The following is a 12,568-nucleotide window of genomic DNA, read 5'->3' on the forward strand; positions in this document are numbered from 1 at the left end:
CATATCAAGCAGACATTTATAGTGGGAGGACAGATTATTTCCATGGGAAAGCTTCAGGCAATATAACTGTTATATTGTTAGACCGCCGGTTTGTCGCCTTCTCTTCAGCTTTGCGCGGAGGACTAATGTTCTCGTTTGACACTGGCGGATTGCTTTTTCTCTGTGCCTGAAGAAAGAAGGCAGCCTAATATGTTTGGGTTGGTGAAGCGAAGGTCGTTGAGAATTACATTCGCCCCCTTACTCTCCGACCCCCTTTTCTTTCTTTTTTTTCTCTTTAATTTCCCCACTGGATTGGCAAACCGTTTTCACTATTAGCGCTGTGGTAGGCTGCTACCACACACGTTTGGACACTGGGTGTTCAAATGTGGGTGTACTTATCTGTGTGTGTGTGTGTGTTGTGCCTTTGTCCACCAAGACCCAAAGCAGACTTGAAAGCTAAATAGCTGAATGGCTCAACTGGATTGTATTGTCAAGAGGAAAATGGAACAGAAGTCATAAAACGTAAGCATCACCTCACATCCAGCCGAGAAGAGGAGTTTAAGTTTAACTTGAAAGGTCAGGGGGAAATAGAGCATTGCCAAAAACACCCAAACTGTGATTGTGTCTGGGGCTTTTGCTAAGTGGGACAAGTCCACGAACGTGTTTCATGATCCCAGATCAAGATTGTCGTACCCCCCAAAAAGGCCCTGAACCACAGAAGCGAGTACCTACAGGTGCTTAGATTGGAGCTACATTTAGCACAGCTGGCAACAGGAGAGATTTTCGACGGCATTGGAGCCAAGCGCTTCCCCCAATAAACGCCTTCCAGATGACGAGGGCCCGGACGGACCCGCGTTTAACCGAGCCGGGGGAGTGTGGATGCACCGGAGCAGAACCGTTGGAGTTCTGGTTGGTGCGGCGCTCATTTAGGCACAAATAGAGATATTTTGAAGAGATAGGTTCCAATCATTCACACCAAGGACCCCCCTTCTTCCCGAAACGGGGGCGTCTCTCTTCCATCTGCCTTCCATTCCCCCCAGCTGCGTCGCCTTAACGAGGGCCATCAGAGCTGATGATATGCCGGAGTAAAAATGCAGTAAACAACTTCTTCTTCTTTGATTGGTTAAAAATAAAAAAAGAAGAAGAGTGATGCTACTTATCTGCGAATGCCAACACACCGTTTCGCTCGACACAATATGCATTTTCGACACTCGGCAGAGCTCCCCCAGCTGTACTAATGCGCCCTGCTCTTCCTCGTCTCGGTGATGCATCTCAGCATCAATTTTTCAAGGCGTCTGGCAAAGCTCGGCTTTTGGCAGTTGCAATGCGGGGAAGGGTGAGATAGCTGCAGAGACAGAGGATCTGAGGTGAATTATAAGTCTGCTGATAGACCATAGGAGGGCTACAGGAAGATTAATACTCTCTGCTGTGAGCCAGGAGACCCAGGAAAAAAATGTCATACCTACTACTTCTGCTCAATCATTTGTGGCTGGAAAAAAACCCCATAAATAACTTCTATTCAAAGTAGACGGTATGACATCACTCTAACAGGAGCCCACCAAATGAGTGACTTCCTGAATGTTTGATCACAGCACAGGGGAGAAACACACTTTAAACAACATGCAAAACTAGTGTTTTCTTTCAAGGAGCCGTAGCTGATAAAGGGGGAGGTGGAACAAAGCGGTGCCTGTGGAAGCCGAGCGGGGCTGTTTCCACAGCTGGCGGCCTGACGAATTAGGAGGAAAAAGACCTGGACTGAAATCACAAAATAATCACAGGAGAAACATGGAGACGCAAAAGAAAGAAAAAAAACTCAGAGCAAGGCAGAGATTCCCCAAGAAACGCAGACAGATTTAAAAGAAAAAACCCCCAAAATGAATAGGGAGGTGGAAAACCAGTCATATGGTTTCTGAAGTTATATGTGACGGGATTTCCATATGACATCCACTTTATGGAGTGCAGCAATACCAGCCGTTACCAGCCATTACTGCTGGTATTGGATCAGAATACCAGCAGGATCAGAAGGATCAGAAATCCTTTAACCTCCGGTGGCAACTGAGCAACATATCCGAGTGGACCTAGTTCGTCCTTTGAGGACGAAGCTCCTCCTTGGAGCTGCAGTTTCCAAGCGTCCAAGCTTCCAAGCCTCACAGAGCAGCGACTCCCCCACTCAGCTCCTTCAGACTAGCTAGCAGCAATCAGCAAACACCTGGTGGAACTGCACATCTGCTGAACTCTTTATAGCAGCTACAGTACTTCTCTGTGCAACTCTGGTAGAAACATTATTAAAGGGTTATTAGAGGAGCCATGTTGGGATGACTTCATGAAGGTGGAGTTTCAGAAAGAGGAGGAGTTTCTTCAAGAGACAGAGGCCCAATTTCAAGGTGTTAAATATTGAAGTCAAATGTAAGTCATATTTGTTACATGCAGCATTTTTATAACAGCTGAAAGGAACATAGTTACTTGATTGTGATGTGAAATGACATTATTGTATTTCTAACCACTGAGTTTAAATAGAGCGTTGTTGTCTCTTAAAGTTAGGGATTTCACATTTTAAGAATGATGTATTTATTCATTTTTAGTCCAACCAGCAATTTAAATGTTTTTTTGATCGGCAAGTTGCACATTTTGAACTTGATTGAAGCAGTGGCATTTACTGCCACGCCCTGTTGTTAAATATTCATTGTTGCTGTGTTGTTGTTTTCATTGTGACTTGCTGTACAATTAATGTCCCATTGGAACAAGTATAAAGATCTGAATCTTAAAAAACACGCACACCACACTTTGAGACATTTACTTGCGTTGGTCTATGGCATAAAATCCCAATAAAATACATTTAAATTTTGTGTCTGGAGGGTGAGAAAATGTTGGCTTATTATGTGGTGAACCTTAAATTACACGGGAATGTTTTCGGAGTCGAGCTGAACCGAGTCGTTCCGTCGGTTTCTGTTCCACCGGGACCGGCGCCACTTTTTTTGTCCTCTCGTCTTGCTGCCTAAGCTTCTCATCTCGCCTTAATATTCCTAACCCCCGTTCCCATTTTCTCTAAATCCCTTCCCCATAGCTAGACTTCCATTTCGCAAATATTATTTTTCAAAATTTAACACAGGTGGGGGATAAAAAAAAAGAAGAAAAAAGAAATGTGTCAAATCCTGCGCGCTGATGCATGTCAAACCGCAACTAAATGATTTCACCCGACAGCGCTGCCATTCAAGGTGTAAATCACGTTTTGGTGGGAGAAAAGAAAAAAAAAGGCAATGCATTAAGTCAGTTCGGAATCACTAAGGAGACCTGATGTTTTGACAGTAATTTGGGAATCAGGCAAAACTATGAAAATTGGCCCCTATTGCTTGGGGGCGAACATTTTCTGAGTAGACAGAAGGAAATGTGTGTGTGTGTGTGAGGGGGGTGGGGAGGTGTGGGTGTGTGTGTGTAGGTGTGAACACGACCACACACCTGCTGCTTGTTGTTATTCTCCCATGCATCAAAATTAATCTCTGCTTGACTGTCTTTGAATTGCTGCTTATTCATCTGCTCCCTGACGATGACGGAGGTGACGGTCACGAGCGTTTGCGCCGGGAAAATCTTCAATGAGTAGCTGGCAATGCTGGAAACGTGTCAGAAATTCACATCATGAGCAATTAGAAAGAGTGGAAACCTGAAGCCTACCAAAAGAAAAGAAAAACAGAGAGCTTTCACTCAGAGTAAAGACACGGCGTGGAAAAGTCGTCTCTACCTGTCCTTCAAGCCGCCATAGGCAGGCACTGGAGTGAAAACCGCAAATCAAAAGCGTTTATTGTCGACTTCTAACGAGCGCCCAAGAGCGCACGCGCACACCGATACCTCCACAGCCCGATCGGACCACCCTCGTTGGCTAGACCTTCAACGTTTCTTCTTTAGCAGCTTAGGTCTTTGCACGCCAGATTCCTCGGACGTGTTTCTGCGCCGTGGCTCGTGTCCCTGCAAAGCTCGCCTCGCTTACTACCAAACTCCGCTCTGACTTAATTAAATGTAATCCCATTCCATAGACGGGGGTCTGAAAATCCGCTTGAATGAGATGCTGAAGTGTGTGGATTATAAATACCCGTGACATCTGCTCTTTCTAAAAACAGAAAATGTAAATGTAATAAATCTCCAACCCTATACCTTATCCTCCATGTGTTAGGAATGCTGTGTGTGTGATCCGGTGGTTAGACTGGATGTGAACAACCACTTAGCTTGAATTTGGTACTTAAAGGGGCAAAATCACCTGTGTTTTGCCCCTTTAATGATGAGCTTTACATCATGTTACAATGTTATTCCCTCATCAAAAACACACCTGGAGTGTTGCCTTGATTGTTTCATGCATGTTTGAGAAATCCTTTACTCTACTATGGCAACCATTCATCTGTGCAAAACGACTTGGTGGACCTAGTCCGCCTTTGAGGACAAAACTCCACATCAGCGCTGCAGTTTCCAAGCTGCTGCAGCTTCTGCCACACAGAGCAGCCCTCCCCCACTCAGCTCCTTCAGACTAGCCAGCAGCAATTAGCAAACACCTGGTGGAACTGCACATCCGCTGAGCTCATTGTAGGAGCTACGTCTCAGTGCAGCACTGGTAGAAATGATGTTAAAAAGTTAATAGAGGAGAGATGTTATCATATCTTCCTGAAGACAGAGTTTCTTAAAGAGACAGAGACATAATTTCAAGGGGTTAAATTAGATGTATATAGCATTTTTTGAACACCTGAAAGTAACATAGATACTTGATTGTGCTATTAAATAGCACTGTGTACCTACAAAAACTGTCCCTTTCAAGTAGTTTGCTGAACCCTAACATCAGTGCTGATAGGAGCTGGAAACCTACTCACTGTTTGTGTCTAAATTGTAATGAACGTAAATCGCCTCCCCATCTGTTCTGTTAGCTTTTACCCGAAGCCTCATTAGCACAGTGTTGTATTTCCACTACATTACTCACACAATATGCTCTGCAGCATGGTGTTTCTGTTCCTCTGTGTATACGTCTAGGCACTGAACTTCCTCCCTGAATGCCTGGTGGAGGACTGAAAAGCACAGCTGTCCTAATGGAGATCAACACCATGTTGTAGCATGTTAACCCCACTTCTGAGGCCTGCGACCAACGGCGTCTCTATTCTCTTTGCTCCTGACAGGTATGACTACGTGGAGGTGCGAGATGGTGTGGACGAGAACGGTCAGCTGGTGGGGAAGTACTGCGGGAAGATCGCCCCCTCAGCGGTCGTCTCCTCAGGAAACCAGCTGTTTATCAAGTTTGTGTCGGACTACGAGACCCACGGAGCCGGATTCTCCATCCGATATGAGATCTTTAAGACGGGTAGGTTGCAAACTATGCTTTCACCTTCCTGAACTCCTTTAGGTATCTGCGTTGTATTTTTGAATGAAGTGGTTCCCAATTTCAGCCCTTAAGGATCATAGTTTTGCAAGTTTTAGACATCTCTTCAGTAGAGTTGATTCAAAACATTGAATTGGTGCAACCTCCTGTTTTGAAAAAGGGAGAAAATGGCTCCCCAACATGGAGGTGTTGGGGATGAAACCACTTCTCTAATGTTCTAGATGTTATTGACAGGGTGTTCTAGTCAGAAACACTGTAGTGGATTTCCTGCACCAGGAAGAGGTAAGGTTGTTGGCATTATCCACATCAAAATTCAATCAAACAAGAATTTAAGCATGGCTAAAGGAGTGCTAGGCTAGAAATTTTACCAAATGAATTGTAGCTCCTGATTTCTTTAGCTTCCATTTGAAGTCTTATGGAACGAGAGTCAGGAAAAACTGACTGTTAGCATCTCAACAACTCTTCAGTGTTGTTGAGATGCCAGTTCTGACTTGCGCATGAATCAAGTGGGCCCCTGCATCATGTTTTGTAACAGTTTTTGGATGTCCAGTTCACATGGAAACACCATAAACAGAGATTTTGGAAATGTTAAAAAAACAAAAACTGCTATTTTTGTTTTTCTTTATTTGAGTCCAAGTGTGAGCACAGCAGAAAGTATTTGTTTTGCCAGATGTCTGTGTTAACATGCACAGGGCCCTTTTGGTTCATCACAATTGGCAGCTCAAACCTGCACTGTTGATCTCCTGGTATATAATCCATCAAAGTCACAGCATTAAACTCCAACATAACGACCCGACGTATAAAAAAAAATAAATGTAATGGAAACTACTGCAGTAAATACTTTATTTCCACTTTTGTCAGTTTGCAATCTCATTTCAAGGCGCTGTGGTATCTTTTACAAGTTTAGAAGTTGGACTAGCGGTCCGAGTTACAGCTGAGTTAGAGAGCAGTTAAGTTGGGCGTGACGTCCAGCACCAGATCCAGATCCCAGTGTTCTGAAGCAAGCAGACGCCAGCGAAAGACCTTTGAAACCGCCAATGCGTCCGTCGCCGCGTCTGCTATAATTTGATACAGTCTGGAAACGGGAGGAAGGATCTTGATAACGAAGGGGGAACGAGACTCTGTCTAATTTCATGCTTTGTTTGTGCTTTAGTCAAGGCGTCAGAGCGCCACATTATGCAAATGCAATATGGCGGGCAATATGCTTCTTTCAGAACAAATGAATCATGGGCCCATATGTTTCATAATTGTAACAGGCTTTTTTTTTTTTTCTTTTCTGGTGTGAAATATTACACTATAAGCAAAGCTATAATTTGCTGAGCAGTGATTGAACAAATGTTGTTAGAGTGTTTTCTTTTCTTTTTCTTCTCATCAGATGGCAGTCAACAGGGGGGCGGTTTGAAGCAAAGCTGGAAAGAAGGTTGAGGGAGAGAGTAGAACTCGGTCCTTTCAAAGCGGGCGCCACGTCAGGAAGTCCTTATAATGTCACCGTTCCCAATGTTTCATTAAATAAAAAAATTAGAAAAAGCAGAACTTGGCCTGTCGGCTCAAATGTTACGAGGTTACTTCTGTCTTATCAGAGCACAGCAGAATTGGAAGAAGAATTTCCTGCTGATAGGCGGCCTTCCTTTGTTTGGACTGACAGGGGATGAAGGATGAGGAGAGCCTTTCCAGAGTGACTAGTAAGCAGACAGGTGGTATAGTCTTCACTTTCATTAATTAACCTCAGCAGCAGTCTATGGGAGGGAAGACCCCCCGTGACCTCGGAGACTTGATGAATAGCCCGGCGAGGTTCCTCCTTCGTATTAATCCATGTGTTTGAGTGGCTGGATTTGTTGCTCGTCGTCGCCGCGGCGGCAGGGCAGCTGGCGGAGTGCGGGGCCATTTAGGAGATCAAAGCGGCTCTCCGCCCAGACATAGGCAAACTCATCTGCACGCGCTGCCCCATTCCAACTCCCCCACTGGTCCCCCCAACCTTCAGATAGGCCGGCTAAATCGCTACATTCTTTTCGCGATTAGCTCGGTATTTCCCCAGTCTCCCGTATTAGCGGCGGCTGATTAGAAATGAGCCGTGTTGGGGCGGGAGTCCTTTGACGAAGCAGAACACGCTCTCGAGCAGCTTGGATGAGAAAATAACAGATCTAGCTGGAAAATATGCTACAACAGAGACCGGAGTATAAATAGTTGGAGCTTGAAGACAAGCTGTGCCTTTTTTTGCTGATTGAACCCGAAGTGGAGTCGGGAGTTCGGGGAGGATAGGCGGGGTGAGGGGGTGAGGGAGGGAGATGCAGGCAGAAAGCTTTTCATCTGGCTCTTTCGCACCCAGCACTCTCCGCCCCCCTGTGGAGAGGAGGACCACGGGTGTGCCGTTGCTTCCTTAGTGGATCCAGACCGTCGATGCACTTTGAATTTGCTCGGTGTTTCGACTGCGGCGGTGCTGGCTCTCCCGCCAAAAAGAAGGGGCTCTGAGATCAATTAGCAGCTCTGTTTGTGGGAGTCAGAGAGATACAGAGAGAGAGAGAAAACCAGAGAGAACCAAGCAGAACGAGAGACACAAAGTTAGCTGATTAGCACGGCTTATCAACAAACACAGGGTATTAGCTGAGAAAAAAAAACAACAACAAAAAAAACCACATTGTGTTGGCTAACACATGTAACATTAATGATGAGACACAGATGCTCCGATAACAGATAGAGGAACGGGAGGCTTGCACTTGTGCATGTCAATGAAGGAAAACACAGAGAACGCCGGCTGTTTATTGCCGTGATTATAGTCCCGAAGAGTTAAACTCCAGCAAAAGGTCACACAGAAGATAAATAAACCCGCAAAGCAAACATATGTAAACACACACCTCCTTTGGGATCATGTGCCAGCTTATACAAGTATGTTTACATGGGCACGCTGACCCCACCAAAGCCATAAACTAAATACACTCTCTCCCCCCGTCCCATGCACACACTCCTGAAAATGTTTGGCGCTCAGCACTCTGGCTTTTATCAGCTGTGGCCTGCAAAGTGTTTAATTGGAAGGGAACAGGTTGTTTTGTGGCTCCCTTTGGCTGCTTCCACATCACTCTCTCTACCCCTCTCCACTCCTCGGTCCCATCCAACCATCTTAATTAGCACGGGCTATTTATTTTATAGCCTGCAAATTGGCAGCGACGCTTCACTGGCTAAAGAGTGGCAAGAGTATGAGAGGAGGGGAGCCAATGAGATGGAATGCAGGAGTTTTTGAGCTGAAAGGAGTTGCCTTGGTTGTTTGTGTTTTTTTTTTGCTTGTTTGTTTTTTGCTAGTTTTTGAAGAAATAATGAAGTAAGGACGTCATAATCAAGATTTGTAACTCCCAAACTACTGTTCTTCATAGAGTTCGAGTTGTGCCAAACAGCCTCAGTGTGCTACTCCAACATGGGGTTAACTTGGAAAACTTGAAAACATCATGTTGCCTAAAACTGACAAAGGTGTACCATTTGTTTCTCGAGATTAGTCTCATTCAGAAATCCACTGAGTTCATGTACATGGCACAGTTTCACAACAAAATGTCATTGCAATAACCAATGCAGATCCAAATTATATGCTAAATATAGCTTCACGGCAATCCCTCGTGCTCGGAACCTGGATGACAACAGGGGGAAATAACTCTTTCAATAGCAAGAAACCTACAGGAAGACATGACTCATTAGTGGCAGCAAAAAAGATGAGGTCCAAAGGAGCAGTATGAGTTCAAAAACGTAGTAATAATGCATAGAAAACGTGAAAAACTGACTGCACTAGTGCCTTCAATTGGCTTGTTCAGGAAAGAAAACAGGTTTAACACAGGAGAAAATAAATTATATAAACTATAGAAAAAAAACATAGTCAAACTGGCAGCAGTGGCTCTATTAGCTAGGACAAGTCGGTGTCTTATTCAGAAATTAGAGGAACAAGACCCTTGTACTTGGGAGCAGCTACGTATGGGGAAATTGTGGTCAGCAATTTTTAGGGAAGAGCTATGATTCAACACATTCGAATGGCACAACTGCGCATAATCATGCTCTCAAAGTTGTGAGAGCTCTGGAGGAGCCAGCTGCAGATTGTCTGTAAAAATAAAAACAAAAACTACAAACTACAAACCACGAAGAAGACAACAGGAAGTAGTTTTCTATGTCATTGGTAACATCCGTCGGTTGATCACGTGACTCGTGTGATACAGAAAAAGTGCATGCAAAATAGATGTATTTCTTATAATACATTTGAATTGCTTAAGAAATAGATGGATTTCATCTATCTCAGCTTTTTTTAAATTGGCGCGATTCCATTAAGCAAACTTATTGCGTAATTCTGTGGTGAAGGGAAATGCAGCTAGTGACTAATTCTGTTGGAAGTAGGTTCACCATGTCCCACTACAAAACAAAACTTTTCATTCAGAAATCCTGTTGTCATCTCACAAAAAGACCACTTCCATGTATACATGAGTATGGGGCACTTTGGGGCTTCGGTAAGTGGCACAAGCCCGGCATCATCTGGCACGGTTACCCCAGATAACAAACTTCTTTGAAGCAGTGAGGAAGTAGACTGCACCCCAGCCTCTACCTCATCTTATCAGGCAGGTTTCCTCTCTCCCTCTGCTGAGGTGGGGTGGCCTGTCAAGAGGGCAGTTTATGTGGTAAATACCATGTCGGCATAGCTGAGCCTCAGGATGTATGGAAGGGTGTCGGCGAGTGTAAACCTGCCTTCCCCCATCTGTTTCAGTGATTGGATCTCCACACGCTCCTGGTTAATGGTTGATGTAGTGCCGAAAGAGTTAATTTTCCACCAGCAATCAGGCCGTCTGTCAGTGTGACATAAGGGGAAAATGAACTGGAGGGGTGAGGGGAGTATACGGAAGGCATGAGGAATGGGGCTGGGTAACGATCAGCCAGAGAACAACGTGGTACATAAACAGTGGTGATTTCCTTTGCAGTCCAAGATCAACACCGTAGCCCCGGCCAGAAACGGAGATTAGCTTGAAAAAGAACAACGTGGGGCCATTGAGAAGGAAGGAGGCAGAGGGAAAGACTATAAAAAATTTCACATTTAGAACCACTTTCTTGACCAAATGTTGTTCCTATGATTAGCTCTGGTCCGCTTTTCAGCGTCGAAGAGAAACAAGTCATCAGGGAAGACATCCCGCTCTCTCAGTAGCAAATTTATTGAAGATTCGTTCCAAGTCTCAAACACTCGCCCAGATTAAAATCAAAGCTTCATTATGTACCAGTCCCCAAGTTCAAACTTCACCCATTGAAAAGAGTCTAATCACTCACTGAGCTGTGTCGCAAACAGCACTTTAGAAGGGCGCTAGAAAATGCACGCTCAAGGTCACTTCTCTTTCCTTCCTTAAGCGTCAGGGCCATAACTCTGGCTGTTTGTTTAGAAGAAGTGCTTGGACTGCAGACAAAACTATTGCTTTTCTGTTGCAGATGTATTTACAAAAGCCTTTTGCTTTAACCTTTTCCCCCATGACGGCATGGAGTCCGCCAGGAGAAACAATGAACAGTGAGCCAATAAAACAACACAAGGTGAGACAGAGATTGAGTTTGGTGGCAGGGAGTAAGAATTCAATTGACCCTTCAATATATTTGTCTCCAGAAGCTCCCTGTCAACACAAGCTGTGTGTGTGCGTGGGTTGGGGGTGGGGGGTGCGTGTCTGTGTGTGTATGTGTATGGACAATACCACAGAAAGGCATGACTACTATCAGAAAAAGCCCCCTCCATATCCCCACCACTGATTGTAGCACAAAGCATTGTGGGTGTAGTAAAGAGAAGCTGGGGAGTTAGCCCCTCCCTTACAAGGAAGTAGTAGATAAAAGAGATCTGCCAGATGATAATCTGCCCAGTGGGAGCAACTGGAGTATTCTGTCTTTCTGGTCAGTCCATTTTTGTTTTCCTTTGTATACAGCCAGGGACACTAAAGCTGTCAGTAGAGAGGTTTGCCCTTGGCTTTACCTCAGTCATGATAATTCAGTAAGAAGAGAGAAACCGCACAGTTGAGCTGGATCAATGTCTTAATAAAAAATGCAAGACAAGTGATGTGGGACAAGGCAAAAAGGACAAACAACCACAAAGATAAGCAGGTATTCTTATTTGGTTAGGGATACTTGCTTTGAGGAGCTGCACACAAAAAATAGATGGTTACCACCGTTAAGTCCCCACAAGAATGGCATGGGTTCAAGTCCTGCCGAGGGACGTTTTATGACAATTTTGCATGTACTCCACGTGCTTGTTAGGATTTTCTCCAGGTACTTCAGTTTTATTTTACAGACTCAGAAAACACATGTCTGCATAAATGTTTGGTTGCCTCACACGTCACTTTGAGGGAGTCACAACCCGAGTAGAGAGGGTAGAGGCAGAAGGACGAAACTGAAAAGTCATAGGTTCCAGCTTATTGCACATTTAAGGTAATGTATGGGAGTTCTGTGTGATTTGGGCTTTTAATGGTGTTTTCACACTTGATACTCCCGTAGACTTGGCTTGATTGGAGACCAAAATTGCAGCGTTTGCTACATTTTCAGCTGGTGCGGTTCGCTTTCACAGTGCATTGGGCCAAACGACCCAAACCCTTTGAGAAACCTGTTCACCTTCTCGCCTGTAGTGGTGCTGGCTACTGAAGACAACGACATAAAAACCTCTGAAGAAGAGTGCAGCTTCCTCCCTCACAAAATGTAAACAAAAGTGGAGGATAGCTTCAGATTTTAGCAGTTAGAGGATTTCTCTTGGGTAAAAGACCATGAGCTATTTCTCCCTCAAGCAGTAGACACCAGCATTTGTTTTAGATATAGTTACCCAGAATGCTTTGTGCTGTTGTCCGCTTCCTGTACTTTTCCACTTGCATCTACTTAATTCAAACAATGCCAGAGTTTGCTTCAACCGAAACAAGATCTAGGGTTTATTTTTAGAGTTCCAGTGTTCACATTCGCTCCTCCTTAAAATAACCAGACTTTCAAGGTAAACAAACTAGAATTTGATTAAAGCGGACTAAACGGGGATAGTGTGAATCCACCCTTTGTAAGTAAACCATCACCAAACCTCCAGTCTGTTGTGGGCAGCTGTCAGGGTGCAGGCAAGTGAGTGAGATTTAACGCCAATATCCATTGGAAATTCGACAGCTCTGAAGAGTACTCCAACTCTCCAGCAACGATTTTAACAGAATTGGCTTCCATCTATTGTTTTTTTTCCCTCACCACAAAATGTCTGACATTATCCCAAATGCAGCAAAGGTAAGT

At 44.5% G+C, this 12,568-nt stretch overlaps 1 protein-coding gene across 3 annotated transcripts in view; it reads left to right on the top strand.

Annotated features, from left to right (window-relative positions):
- The window catches only part of nrp1a (neuropilin 1a), a 79,540-nt gene that overhangs the window by 20,220 nt on the left and 46,752 nt on the right, over positions 1-12,568 (top strand). For all 3 annotated transcript variants that reach the window (XM_028005018.1, XM_028005017.1, XM_028005019.1), the window contains one exon: positions 5,130-5,311. In XM_028005018.1, the coding sequence (XP_027860819.1) occupies positions 5,130-5,311 (182 nt within the window). The remainder of the gene's footprint in view (positions 1-5,129; positions 5,312-12,568) is intronic.

The sequence above is a fragment of the Xiphophorus couchianus genome, chromosome 21 (genome assembly GCF_001444195.1).
Source record: "Xiphophorus couchianus chromosome 21, X_couchianus-1.0, whole genome shotgun sequence".
NCBI lineage: Eukaryota > Metazoa > Chordata > Actinopteri > Cyprinodontiformes > Poeciliidae > Xiphophorus > Xiphophorus couchianus.